We start from the raw sequence: 14048 nt of genomic DNA, 5'->3' as shown, positions 1-14048 counted from the left end.
GCAAGGTCATCCTAAGGATAAAGGGTGCCAGAGCTAAAGCGGCTCAGGTCCCCAGCCCTAAGCGATGGGGCAGGGATGCCGGGGCTGTTGCCAGCTTGTAGGTGCACAACCCAGAGCAAGGTGAAGCCGCTCTGCCCTTGAAGCAGCTCAGCACCATCAGGCCAGTGAGCTCCGTGCTGCTGCTCCCGGGAAGCCAACCCAGCCCGTGCAGGGAGCAACGTGGACAACTCTTGTGGGAACACGATCTCTCTGATCCCTGTCTGCCTCCGTGTAGTAGAAGCAGGGACAACGTATAGCTTCTTCAGGGAAAGCTAATATTAGTGCCTTGCTCACATTCACTGGCCCCACCGTCTTTTCTCTTGCTGCCAGATATCTCCATGGAGTAAATCATATTGACTGTGTTTATTATAAGAACTAAGTGATCGGCTGTGAACTTTCTTTGACATAAATATTTTGCCATTAGTAGTGAAAAATAGCAACGCTCGTGTTGTAAAAGTAGCATTGGATTATTTCTCTCCGTGGGGGCTTCACGTTGAAAGAAATCAGAAGGAAATTGTGAACTGCAGGATCAAGAGGAACAGACAGAAGGAGGAACCAAGAGCTAAACACCCCATTCCCTCCCACAGGTTGATGGCCAGGACACTTATCCCACTGTATAAAAACAGTTAAATGAAGAAAGTATTAAAAAAATGAAAGAATTGATTTTTCACAAGGCTCTGGAGCATCTCTGCGTAGCTAGCTCTGGCTGCTGCTGCAGTCGACGCACCCCAGTTGGGGACAACGTGCCTGATGCTGGCTTTGTTTGCACATGTACCAGCTGAAGCTGCACTCACGCTTTGTGAGCATCGCACCATGCCTGCATTTCCTGCATGGATCAGGCCCAGCACTTGTCTTCTGAATCATTATTCCTAAGCTTCTGCAGTTACAGCTGAAAAAAAACAGGGATTTTCCGTTCTTGCACCATTTCCTATATTTTTGACTGGTGATGTTGGCACCTTAAATCATATCTGTTCACAGGCTGAGCAACTGAGAGGAGGGGAGAACACTGAGCAGCAAGGGGAATGAATCTCAGACAGATTTTTCAAAGGTACAAATGAGAGCTGGTGCTTTAAAAATAGCATCGACTGCACTTCTATAGCACACATCCTCCATGGAATTCATCCCGAGCACAGTAGCTCGTCGCTTCCCTCCTGAGGCAGGCACTGTCATACAGATGTGGACACCTGCCCTCAAGGAAGACCACAAACATGGTCCAGGCTCTCCTAGCAAAGTTACAGATAAGTTAAAAATGCAGGGATACGTACATGTATGTATGTATATGTTTATGCACACCATACAGTCCGTGAAGCATAGTATGTACATCAAGAGGACTACTAAGCTTAACAATTTTAACTTTCCTTTTTTAAAAATGCTTTAAGAGACTGCATGCCCGCAGGTTCGTGTTGTAAGCTGCTGAACCCAAAACATTATGGCAGCAAATGCCAGGCAGCTGTCTGCCTGGATCCCGAGGGTGCTCAGTGATGCAGTAATAGGTCTGGAGAAAGGATCACCTTTGACGGGTGAGGATCCCACCTGGAGAGCTCACAATAAGCTTGCTGTTGGCAGATGTACACCAGAAAATAACAGGAGATGTTGCATTAGGGATGCAGGAGGCTGAGAAGCCGATGCCGTGGCACCTCCTATGCTAGGAGGATCACTGGTAAGATTCTTTAAAGCCAACAAAGAACCAAAGGACACAGCTACTGACCTGGCAGCACTATTGTTTTTTTGCCCTAAACTGGGGGCTTAGGGAGGCTGTCATGCGGGGGAGTTTTGGGAACTGGTGGCACAGCAATACATTGCAGAAAGGTCATCAGCGAGACAGAAGCAAAGGACACACTGCAGGGAATGGCTGGAGGAATTAGGGCTCCCCAGGCAAAAGGTATTATAAACTCACTGGAAGGATAGGCACCCAGAAAGGAGCTGCAGGATGAAATGAGACTGATACAGAACAGCAATTGTTTGTGTATCCACAGGACAGTGCTGTGCTAGAAACCCAGTGATAAGCTATAAACCAAAGTGGCAAATCCCTGAGCCCATGGGAAAGGCTTTGGTATGAGGTTCTGCTTTTGATGTTCTCCAAAGGCAGAAGTTTACTTTGGATGAAGGGGAATATTCTCCTATATATAGCAGGAAAGCCAAGGCAGTAGTTGCATCAGAAAAAAAAAAAAAAGACACAGCTGCCAGCAAAATGTGGGCAATCTAGCTGTAACTGTCAAAGTCAACACCTGCCTAGAGATGGAAGCCTGAGAGACAGAAGACACGGCTGAGATGAGACCCCGACAATTAGGGAGAGGGGTTCCCTCTGCTGAATGCAGGCACTGCCTTGGAGATGAATGAAAACGGCACGCCATAAGGGAGGGACAGGAATAGAACGCCCACGTGGGGGAAGAACGCTCTAGATGTAGCAAATGCATCTCCAAGAGGCTTTATCATTCTTATTTTGTCCCTACTATCAATAATAATAAGGAGAGAGCTTACAGAGCAACCTCTTCAATCCCTAAGCAATGCACCCAGAGATTAGCAGCAGAGAGCAGCGGGCAGCTCGAGAAAAGCTGTTCAACAAATGTAGAGGCATGCATAATAAGATTACTGAATTGGAGTTGCATGTTTTCAAGGATAAATGTGATATTATTGCACTGGCAAAGGCATCGTAGGAACGAGGCAAAAAGATGAGAAGTAGCCTGCCAGAACAGAGGGACTGCTGCAGCTGAGCTCCCAATGAGACAGGAACAAGCGAGAAGTGGAAGCAGCCCTCCGTGAGCAGAGAGGAAGTGCATAGCCTACTTGACATGCAGATATGCAGAGCAGCTTTTTGCAAAGTGGGTGATGTCATCCTGTTTTTCTCAGCCTTCGGGACAGCAAGAGAAAAATAGATGAACCCAGCGCACGCACAGGAGTCTATAGGACAAGTAGGCTTTTCCCCTCTTGTCCCCCACTGTGCAACACTAATTGCTCAGATATTGATCAGGAAAATAATTTGTAAGAACTCAGAGTAGGAAGGATTTCTTTGCTCCCTAAGATGCAAAAAGGGTGATGCTGGATCTTTCCAGCAGTTCTGCAAGTGATCAGAGGATTTCCAATACCATATAAGCTAATTAAGGTGTTGAGCGGCTCTGATTTGTTTTGTGTTTATACTGGAAAGCAGGAAACAACTGCAGCCTGTGATTTTTCAGGATGCTCTGAAGTCTACTTGGATTTACAGCTAGGCTGGCTGCCCCAAGGGACATGAATGCCTCTCCAGGCGGACAGACCCACAAATCCTAACTAGTTTCATTAGTAAAAACAACAGCTATGGGAGGGACTTGTGCTCTGGAAATCCAGGGCTGCTAACTGGGCTGCAGCTGGCAGAAACAAGCTGCTCAGGCTTAGCCTTGGTGAGGGAAAGGCCAATTCAGATAAATCCCCAAACCAGAGTGCTGGAGAACTGCTAGCCACTGCTGCCCTCGTGCTTACACCTAGTCCCGAGGAAAAGCAGCAGCAGTTTGGCTTCTGGAGAGCTGGATTTCTTCCCTAAGGGAACTACAAGGGAAAACCACCACACAACAAAATGCAATAACTATCCCAGAAAATATCCATACTTGTCTTCTTCTGGAGTAAATCCAGACAGAAGTGAGCATCAGAGTCCCTCACGGTCAAAAATGGATTTTGTGAGTACAAAGTACAGGGGAAGTGCTATTAAAAACAAACATACTAAAGCAGACTGGGAGAATGATAGAAATAAGCAGGAACACACAGAGACAGTGATCACAGGAAGAGTAGGGAAGGAAGCATCCACAAAGATTGCAGTGGGTATTTCGCAGGGATATACAGCAAGTAAAGTCACAGGAAGCAAGAGAAATTGATCCTTTGGCTTGTGAGGTTAGAAAGGGAGAGATGAGAAGTTTAATTAAATAAATGTCTACTATTAAATACTACTATTAAATAATTGTCTACTCAATATTTTTTCATTTGGTACGGAGTGTCCCTCCTAGTGCTGAGTTTTGCCACTGGGAGAAGTGAACCCAGCAGTGCAGCAGAGCCTGAGTCAAGCAGCCCGGTGGGTTAGAGGGCTCGTGTGCCTGTTGCACTGCCTGATGCCAGGGAAGGGCACTCCACGTGCAGGGATGATCAGCCAGAGTACTGCCATGCAGACCTTCAGCCCCTCTCACGAGGACAGTGCAGCTTTGTTTACAGCCACGAGGGACCGAAGTGTTACAGGGAAGGAGCAAACACCCCTGTGCTAGCACTGGGTGGTGACAAGGCAGTAACCCTGGGGCTTCAACAGCCATCTAATTCCTCATCTGGGAGATCTGGAGGCTCTCAAGGAGTGGGTAATACAGGATCTAACAGTGTTCTTTCTGGTCACGTACAGGGTGTAGCATCGGACATAATAAGTCAGTGCTTGCCATGAGGTGGTTAGTTTAAAAGCCAGACAGATTAGTCAAAAGATACGGGCAAATCCCCACTGGATAATGGAGCAATAAAAACAAAGGGCTGGGGGATTATTCTTCCCTTATTTTAAGGCTGTTTTCCACCCTGAGGTACATCACCTATAATTCCTTTTTAAAACAAACAAGACGACGACTCGCCCTGTCAGAATTTAGTTCATCCCAGTATCACCACAAGAAGTTCTGCAGCAAGCTATTATGGAGGAATCTGGTTAGGTGTTGTGCAGAAAGTGTTAAAATACAAACAACGGCGACAGCCGGCAAGAAAACCCACCTTGTCAGAGCAGGAGTTAGATGATGGTGCATGGCTTACTAGGACACTGTGTTGGGTTTAGGGAGAACATGCATTTGTAGCCATTTTCTAGATTCCTTACAGAGAACATGAAGGGGGCCTGTACATGTTATATTTAAACAGAGAAGGAAAAAAACAACAACAAACTTTTGCATTGAGTTGTACAAGTCTGAAGAAAAAGAATAAGTGAAAGGAAAATAATTTGGGGGAAAATTGATACTAGGTCATTCAGTGACAGTCATTAGACCTCTGAAAGGGGACAAAGCACGCTATTCTGTAGGAACAGTTGGAGCGCCCAGACCTGGCAAAGCAGGTCGAATCTGGCTTTAGTAAAGATGACAGAAGTTCCTTGAGACCTGTAGTCTCAGCAAAAGTGCTCCACTGAACAGACAGCTTCTGGCCAGCTTTTCTCAGCTATCAGGCTCAGATTTAGAGAACGCAGCCTGAAGTGGAGCCTGGGCACAGCTGGTTAGGTCAGATAACGGGTCAGGCTGCCAAGTCCCTATCCCCACGCCCGTCTATCAGAAGATGAAGATTGGGCCCAGCCTATTCAATAAGTAGAATGAATTCTCATGAAGGTGATCAAAGCAAAGGGCACACACTGGCAGGAGAGAAAAGCTATCCACCAGCAGGGAGAAAAACGGATAAAGAATAGGCTTACCAGCTCTCCCGTCCCTGCCTGGTAAGCTAATTGTTCATCATGCCCATTTTTCTTGCTACATTCGAAACGAATCGAAATCAGTGCTTGAGAACTGCTGAAATATTTGAGGTCTGAGAACATACAGCAACCATTTTCATTGCAGTAACGAAGCCATGGAATGGGAGCTTTAAATGGGAAGGATAATAATGCATTACGGTTCACTCTCAATTAATCCAGAGCCTGCAATGCCGAATGCACTTACTCCATGAATTTTCTCAGAAAATGAAGCTAGAGTGTATTTCATTTATAAATCACAAAAGACACTTATTTGGCAAGGATGACCCCCTGCTCATATACAATAAATCATGAACATCAACAGTCTCTAATGGATTTTGAGTCAGTGCCACAGACAGCGAAGCCTGGGGCCTGTGTTTCAGGATTCCAGGACTGTGCCAAAGGAGCCTTATAAATGATTAATGCATTCAGTGTCATCTGTGCCATTGGAGAGAAAAAGACGTTCTGGGGCTCCGTTTGTCATTAAAAAAAGTGATAATCGGTTCAGTAGCAGACCATGCCTTTCCCTTCCCCTGCCAGAATGAGCCATTTAGCTCCACACTTAATAAAACCCCTTCCCAAAACTTCACACATGCTCTCCATTCGTGGTGTGCAAAATTTCTGGGAGACGAGACAGGGAATGGAAAAGCTTATTTTCTTAAGTAGCCCTCCAAAGCCAGGCTTCCTGAGGGATGGAGCTAGGGTTTGCAGTTGCAAATGCATGTACAAAAGAGATAGGCCTCAGCCACCTCTGTAATGTTGCTTTCTACTTCTTCGCCATACTGTGAGGATGCCGGTACATTGAAAATGCAAGTTTTGGTCCCTGCTGCTCAGTCTCTCATGCTTTCCAGTTATCCATCCTACAGTTTTCAACCTCTCCCCCTTTACTTTTGTCCCCATGGTTACAGAATCACTGTGTTCACAGAGATTTTCCTCAGTGAAGAATATATGACTAACATGAGACAGCTAAATTATCAGAGCCAACTCTGACATTGGTTTCTCCTAACGAGGATCTTATCTTCCAAATGCTTTCAAATAGATCTGTTGCACTGGCACCAACTTCAGAGTTGCAGCACTTCAACTATTGACGGAGACAGAGCTGCAGCAGCTTTGTACAGGGAGACTTAAAATAGTCTGGAATCAGGTAAAGGAAGAAATTCAGATGCTAGCTTTAGCAGACCTGCAGCCTAGGAGTACGTGATACACATATCTAGGAGATGCATTTCACAAAATTTTGAAGTCATCCTAAAAGGGAATGCATTATTTCTGAACTGGACCTGGGTCTGGGAGTTCAAGTAGATTTCCTCTTTTAAAGAAAACAGTTCAGCTAAGCGGTAGGATACACACATGTTTTGGGCCCAAAGCAATCTCTGTTACACAATGCATCAAGACAGACCACAGAATAACAAACCTACCAATCTCCAGCCCCAGCAATCAGCATATGCTGACCCAGGGCTCTGTGGAGCTGCTCCCACACTGACCAACCTAGGTGGCCCTCAGAGAAGCACAAACCAGACACCTTCCAAACCACCCAAAAAACATATGTTAAGCCTCATTCACATCTGGGAGGTCTTTCTCCCCTTCTCTCACAGCATCTATTGAGCCACAATTGCCCAGACACTAAAGCAAGAGCAGGAGGGCAACACCTTGTGTAACCATCTCTGCAGTCATGAGCCAACATACACAAGACTTGAGAAGACGTGGAGATCTTACCTTGGCCGCTACGGAGGAGTTGGGCTTCTCCAGGAGGTCCCAGAGCTTTTTCCTTTTGTCAGCGCAGCAAGTGTTATCAAATTCCTCCCCTTCCCTTTCCCTCAGTGTCTCAGCTTCTCTCTTCAGCTCCTCATTCATCTGTTCCTTCTTCTGGTGGTAGCGGGCCTGGCAGCAGGACTCCAGGTAGATCTCGTCCACCCCCCAGTAGTCCAGCTCCTGGCTGAAGGACAAGGCGCACATCTCCTCCATCATGTGCAGCTTGCCAGTACGGTAGAAGTTCAAGATTGAGGTGAATGCCCCGGGATGCCTGTCGAAGAAGTACTCGTTCTCCTCCAGGTTGTAGTCATCGCAGATCTCCATGAGGGAGTCGTGCGTGTTGCAGTCTCTGAGCTTACCCAGCCTGGTCCGCGGCAACCTGTCCAAGGTCCGCCAGAGAACCTCGTGGGCCAACCCCCCCACGTTGAGCTTGACCCTGCGGGAGCAGGCCTTGCTCCTGACGATCTCCGTGGGGTCCGGAGGCAAAGAGGTAGTAGAGCGAGATCCATGCTTATTCATCCCCAGAGGCATCTCTGGTCCCCCTCAGGCTGGCTGCTCCAAGGCGCGGCGCGGGGCGAGGGCTGGCGGGGGAGGGAAGGGGAGGGGGGGGCCGGCTTCTCCTCACCTCTCCTTCCCCTCCATGCCCCGGAGCTGTAAGAGAAGCCAACCATGGGGCCCGAGGCCGGCCTTATCCCCGCGGGGCAGCGCCCGGCCCCGTTAATCAGCTCAGGGGGCGCGGCGGGCGCTGTCCGCCCCCGTGGTGCTGAACCGCGCTCGGCGCCCCGGCGGGCGGCCGCGGGCAGGCGCTGTCCGCGCCCGTGGTGCTGAACGCGGCGCCCGCGCCCACGTGGCCGCCGGAGGAGCCGCCGCTGAGCTCCCCCGGGTGGCGGATGGGTGATGCCCCCCCCCCCCCGAAATCGGTGGCTCTGACCCCCCCCACACCACCCACCACCTTGGGACCTAGGAGCTGTGCGGGAGGGTCGGCTGCACGCGCGGTGCTGGGGGAGAGGAGGTTGGGCACGGCACCGGTGCGGTTAATTTTTTATTTTTTTTTTTTGCTTCTGGAAGAATGGCTGGGAATTGGTGGATTCAAGGGCTCTGCACGGTGCTGCGAGGGGAAGCGGCCCGAAAGGAGCCGGGCCGACAGCCACCGGGGGTACTGCCGCCTTGGCCCCCATCCCGGAGAGAAGCGGCCCCACCACCGCCGGCCCCCGGCCGCCCCTGCGACCCTCCCGAGGCAACTCCCCTCCGCGTAAGAGCCAGGGAGAAGCAGAGGCTTTTTATAACTCCAGCCCCGCAGATTTCCCCGAGGAGAGCGCCGGGGAAGGGAACGGGGGAGTATTTCCAGCCACTCTACCTCTCCGGGCTACCCAGGGACGCCCACCCCCCACCCCACGCAGCCCTCTGCATAAGAGGGAAACCAACGAAAACGGGAGTAAGAACCACCCCCGAGCCTTCCTCGCAAAGCCGGGCGGCTTAGAACAGCCCCGAGCACTGTTGCTTACACAAGATGGCACGAAGAGAAACCCCGGCGCAGGAAGGAACGGCTTCTCCCTGCCCAGCCGCGCAGCTCCGGGGGGGCTCGGCCCCTCTCCCCGCCGAGCTAGGTGCCCCCCACCCCGGCAGCGAAACGCGGCCGCTGCTCCCCGGCCAGGGGAAGGCTCCCCTCCTCCGGGCCGAGCCCGGCCCGCACCTACCTCCTCCTGCGGGCTCCCAGCGAGGCGGTGCGGGGCTGTGCGGGGCCGAGGGCGGCTACATGGTGCGGCGGGGCGGGCAGCCGGGGCGGCCCCGCTCGCATCCCCCCGCGGGCAGCCTCGAGGCGCAGGGATGGCGGCCGCGCTCCCGTCTGTCCGCGGAGCCCAGGGGGAGGGGAAGCGAAAGGAGGTAAATCGGATCCCTCGGCAGGAAGCTTTTCCGAGGCCTTCCCTCGGCTGCAGCTCCTCGCTCCCGCCCGCCGTCAACGCCGAAGCCGCATCTGCCCCCCTTCCCCCGCCCCTCTCCCGTCGAGGACACAAAGGAAAGCTCCGGTGCTTCCTTCTGCTGCCTCGTAAACGGAGATCAACAAGTCGAGGCTGAACCTCCAGCTTTTCCCTGCAATTCTGTCCCGGAGTTGTTTGGAGTGAATTGGAAGTTGGGGGTGGAAGAGAGGAAGGCAGCTCCACCGTGAGCTGGGATGCAGCATTGCAGGGAAGGTTAACGCTTTCCTGGCCTGGCCCCACCGCCCCCGGGCCGATTTGCAGCGGGAGAAGGCGCCCGGAGCAGACCTAGCACCGAGGGGAGAGCCGCAGCATCCCTTCGCAGCGGGACGGGGTTATCCCCGCCGTGCTCCGGCTCCCAGTGGCACCATCCGTGAAAGCGGGAGCAGGGATGGGAGCCAGGAGAAGAAGGATGAGCAGAGTACTGATGAGCCCAGCAGGCCCCTCAGTGCTTTCTAGGCCTTCTTGCTGAGCTAGGAGCAGCTGAGCTCAACGAGGCCACGCATCAATCCGGCTGTTGGGGGTGAGCTGGGTCCTCATCCTCGCCCCAGCAGTCTCTCATCAAAGGCAAGAGCTTGTTCTCAGAACTGTTGCATGCATTTGCAGATACAGATGGGAGGAATAATAATGGATCTCTGTTGTTGATTAGGGATCTATATGTAATAAAAAAGACCATCTTCTAACCGGAAAAACATAGCAAAAACAAAGAAAAGGCAACACTGCAACATTCAAAGTATCCCTCTACCACTTCCCTCCTTCCCTCCTGACAGAAGAAAATGGACCTCACCAGCAGCCCGTAGCTCCATTAACGCTGTTTAATGGCTACATTAGCACCACTTAATGCAGCTCACCTGCTTAGGCTGGGGTAGCAGAGGTGCACAGCTGTGCTCGTTAGCCCTTTCTCCTCGTTACATTGATTGACCATGGCTCCTGGGCTCCTTAGTGACAATTCCCACTTCAGGGTTTTTAAAACAGGAGCCTGGTGTCTGGCTTTGTGTGATTAACTTGGGAAAGACTCCCAGTGCTGCTGCTCCTTGCTTTCCATGCTTCTCCCTTTACCCAGCTCCCGTTTCCTAGTGTACACAGTATCGATGTTACGCTGCTATCTTTGGCATTTGAATGTCCATGTCTTCTTAAGAGATGACCTTCTGAAATCCCAAACAGTATTTTTCTGGCAGGGCCCTATTCTCCAGTACCTCCCACAACAGCACATATCATCTGTATATTTCAGAAGTTCTTACAAGAAGTGGGTCAGTACCTTCCTTCTGCAGATGGGGAAGTAAAGGCATGGAGAAGCACTCCTCAGTAGGGAGGTGGGAGGAAGAGTTGGGAGCAAAGATTGTTGACCAGCTTAATCCCAGCCCAGTGCCCGTCCACTGAAGTAGCTCCCCCACATCATGAAAACCTACAGTCAGTACTCAGAGCAATTCAATTCTCCTCTTGCTTTCCCATCATTTCACCTCCAGACCCTCCTCTACCCCTCTCACAATAGAGATGAAAATTCCTGATCAGGGCTGCAAAGCTAAATCTGTTAATGATTACAAAGAGCCTTGAAACTTCCAGCTGGCAGGCGCTGCATGAGAGCAGGTTATTTGTTTGTTAGCACTGGCATCCAGGGCGCATTATCTCCTGTTGTGACAAATGCAGGACGCTCTTCTGCGGAAAGAGAATGGCGGGAGGGAAAATGACAAGTAGCATAATACAGGGACATGCATCAGATTCGGTACAGTTAAATCACTGGGAGAGAAGCAACTCAGTTTTATTAGCAGGGCGTTTGTATCTTTCTACGTCGCTCTTGATACACTGCCCATGTCATGCACATGGTCTGGCAAGAGACCAGAGATCCAGCCGTGGGTGGGGGGACACGAAAGGGCAGCATGGAGGCGCAGGCTCCTGCACTGCTGCGTGTTCATCCTTCCACAAAAGCTGGGGATGAAAAATCATACTCAAGCCTCAGGTGGAAGCAGCAGGAGGGAGCCCTACAGCCCCTCCAGCTGGCTGTGCCTGGGGTGATCCAGCAGCCTGGGCGGGAGGGGAGGATGTTCCCCCCCGGATGTCCGTTCTGTGCAACACTTCTTGTTCCACGGCTGGCAAGTTTGTCAGCAAGGGGCAGTGCAGGCCTGAGGATGCAGGAATGTACAGCTTGCTCTCTCTTCCCCAAGGTTATCTAACCCGCTCTTGCTTTGGATATTCCTTTTGATTGATATTTTTTGTACCCTGAGCTTCTGCATGCTTAATTTGTGGTTTGTTATTTCCACAGCCTACGGAGCCAGCCAAATGCCTGAATGCAGTCTGTTGCAAACCCTCTTCCTTCCCAGCTATTACAGCACTTATTGACAAGGAAATACCTTCAACCTCAAGTACTTAAGAGGAAACGCACAGAGTATGGCATAAATGTGTTCTCCTGGGCCTGCAGTCAGTGGTATACACCGATCTGGATTTCACCTGCCAGCCAGAAAAGGTGTGGAAGACAGCATTTGTCGGGCTGCAGTGTGAGAGCGTAACGGGCTGAGCCTGGATGTGGAACTATCGCTCTGCTGGTCCGCAGTGACTCCTCTGCCTGCATAAGGAAAAGTATCACAGCTTCACAAACACCCACGCCCGTACAACAGTCTGGCATCTTCCGTCCGTCCTGCGAAGCAAGAGGGGAGGCTGATTTACATCGCTTTACTGGTCACAGCAAACAAACGGCTGGGAGGAAGAGAGGATCCTCGCACACAAACAAGCCTGCGGCCCCGTCACAGCAATGGCATTCAGAACAATGGGTTTCCAGCAGAGAGCGGCACGGCAGCTCTGGTGGCCCACGAGTTTTGGCTGGTTCCCGATGCTGAGGGGATGCTGGTTTTCATGTTCTAAAAGGAGCTAGAAGCTGTCACAATAACCCATATTGTTCTCGCAGCCCCGGGGCCCTGTACTTGTACTTGTGAGCGGGAATGACAGCCGCACACGGTGAGCTGTCTCAGTTACGGCGTGTTTCCTATTATGTCCCTTTCAGGATTCCCTTAGTTTTCAGGGATTTTCTTTCCAGCCACGTTGGATGTAATGGACATTTTCTTTTATAGTCTCAGATCCTTTCCCTTAAAAGGGGAAAAAAAATTATCAGGTTTCTTGGCAGAGGTCTGTAACAAGTGCTGAAAAGCGCAGAAAGAACTGAGATGCGTGGTGCAGAGTGCTTGTGCTACCGAGAGCCCAGGAGCATGAAAATATTGGAATACCAGGGAAAATTGCTGGAAGCAGATAGCAAAATGCGGTCCAAAAATGAACCTTAAAGAGCCATGCCCTCCCTGGAAAACCCAAGGAGAGCTTGGACGGCAGTGTCAGGAACAGCTGGGCTCCATCACCATTACATTCTCCACTGCTGAAAGCCCTTTTAGGAGGGTTTTGGCTGTAGCTGCAAGCCTGCGGTGCTGCGGGGGGGAGCAGGCTCTGCCTGCTCCAGGAAGGTTTGGTAGCAAGGTTCTCCTGTCTCCCCAGCACACTTCGCCTTGCCTTCTACCACCCCAGCTTCTCCTCGCACCATGGTACAAGGAAGCCTTTCCCGAATTGTTTGTTTATATTTGTAAGTCCACAGCAGTAGGTCCAAAAAGCAGGGTCTCAGCTCTGCCAGCTCTCTGCGGTCCTCAGAGAAGCACTGAAGGTTCTGGGAGGGCTGAGCTGCTGGGCTGGGTGTCTGTAAAAGCTGGAGGTGGAGGGAAGAAGGGCAGACAGGTCTCAGCAGGGACCAGGAGCAGAGGGAAAACACTTCTTGGCAGAAGGCAAAGTCTCTGCAGACTCAGATATGGAAGAGAGAGGTGAGAGCAGACCGCTCACGTCTGGGAAAGCAGTAGCCACACGGGGACCCTGTCCTGCAAGGATGTGACGTGTTCAAGCTAATCCAAACTTCTCAGACACAGTGTGAAGTCCCAGGGGTGCCCAAAGTCACCGCACAGACCCCAGGTGCCAGGCAGGCTTCCCCTCACCCCACCGTGAACAGGGCTCAGGCAGAGCTCTGCCCCTGCCTTCCTGGGGCCAGCCAGGCTCTGTTGGCAGGAAACACACCAGTACAAACGGGGGGGCAGAGAACTTTCTGGTTTAGGTTCCCAAAAGTGCATTTGGAGCTATCCCCGTTGGCTCCAGTTTCCTGCCCCTCCCAGGACGTGCATTCCCTCCCTTGCAGCTCTTAAGCAGCCTCTCTGTGCTCTCTGACCACAAGCACACAGCACTGCTCCTCTCCCCAAGGATGGCTCCAGCAGACCCCCTCTGTGCCAAAGACAATTATTTCAGGGAGGAAAAATGCCCAGGCTTTTCTGCTGGTTGAGGAATAAACGCCCCCAGCGGGGCAATTTGTCCCTGTCACCTCTCTGCTAGGGACTTTGCTAAATGATCTGAGAAAGTAATTTTCTCCTAGCTGTCAGCACCACGGACTGAATCCTGGGGCCCTGCAGCAGTGCTCGGTCCTGGGGCAGGTGGCACAGGGATGCTGCTGCCCCCTGCACCCCATGTTGGGGCCAGGGGGGACCCTTTATCCTCCCTGCTTGTGCTGTGCAGGCAGGGCTGGCGCAGAGGGAAAGCAGCCGCCTGTAATAAGTCACCTAACACTCAGCTTTAAGCACCGAATTCTGTAAGGCAATTTGACCTGCTGTATTATTCAGCAGCTGGGGATTTATTAGGCCCTGGGGGGCTGGAGGTTCCTATTTGTCAACCCAGCACCCATCAGGAGAGAGGGCAGCAGAGCCAGGGCCTTTGGCCGGTCCTTGCCGTGGTGGAGCAGTGACCCCTTGGAGGGGTGACCAAGCACCAGTCCCTCCCAGGCACTCAGCACCCAGCTGCTGGGGAGTACACGTGGCCCTGTGGCTATTTACACCCCTGAGCAGTGCACACTTACAGAC

At 51.6% G+C, this 14048-nt stretch overlaps 1 protein-coding gene across 1 annotated transcript in view; it reads right to left on the bottom strand.

Moving 5' to 3' along the window:
* The window catches only part of KCNB1 (potassium voltage-gated channel subfamily B member 1), a 112362-nt gene extending 104627 nt beyond the window's left edge, over positions 1 to 7735 (bottom strand). The window contains exon 1 of the mRNA XM_035548316.2: positions 7169 to 7735. Coding sequence (XP_035404209.1) covers positions 7169 to 7735 — 567 coding nt within the window. The remainder of the gene's footprint in view (positions 1 to 7168) is intronic.
* Between the last annotated feature and the right edge of the window lie 6313 nt (positions 7736 to 14048).

This window comes from Cygnus atratus, chromosome 16 (assembly GCF_013377495.2).
Source record: "Cygnus atratus isolate AKBS03 ecotype Queensland, Australia chromosome 16, CAtr_DNAZoo_HiC_assembly, whole genome shotgun sequence".
NCBI classification, from domain to species: domain Eukaryota; kingdom Metazoa; phylum Chordata; class Aves; order Anseriformes; family Anatidae; genus Cygnus; species Cygnus atratus.
Note: the sequence above shows the minus strand (reverse complement) of the source record. Positions and strands in the feature narration are given on the sequence as shown.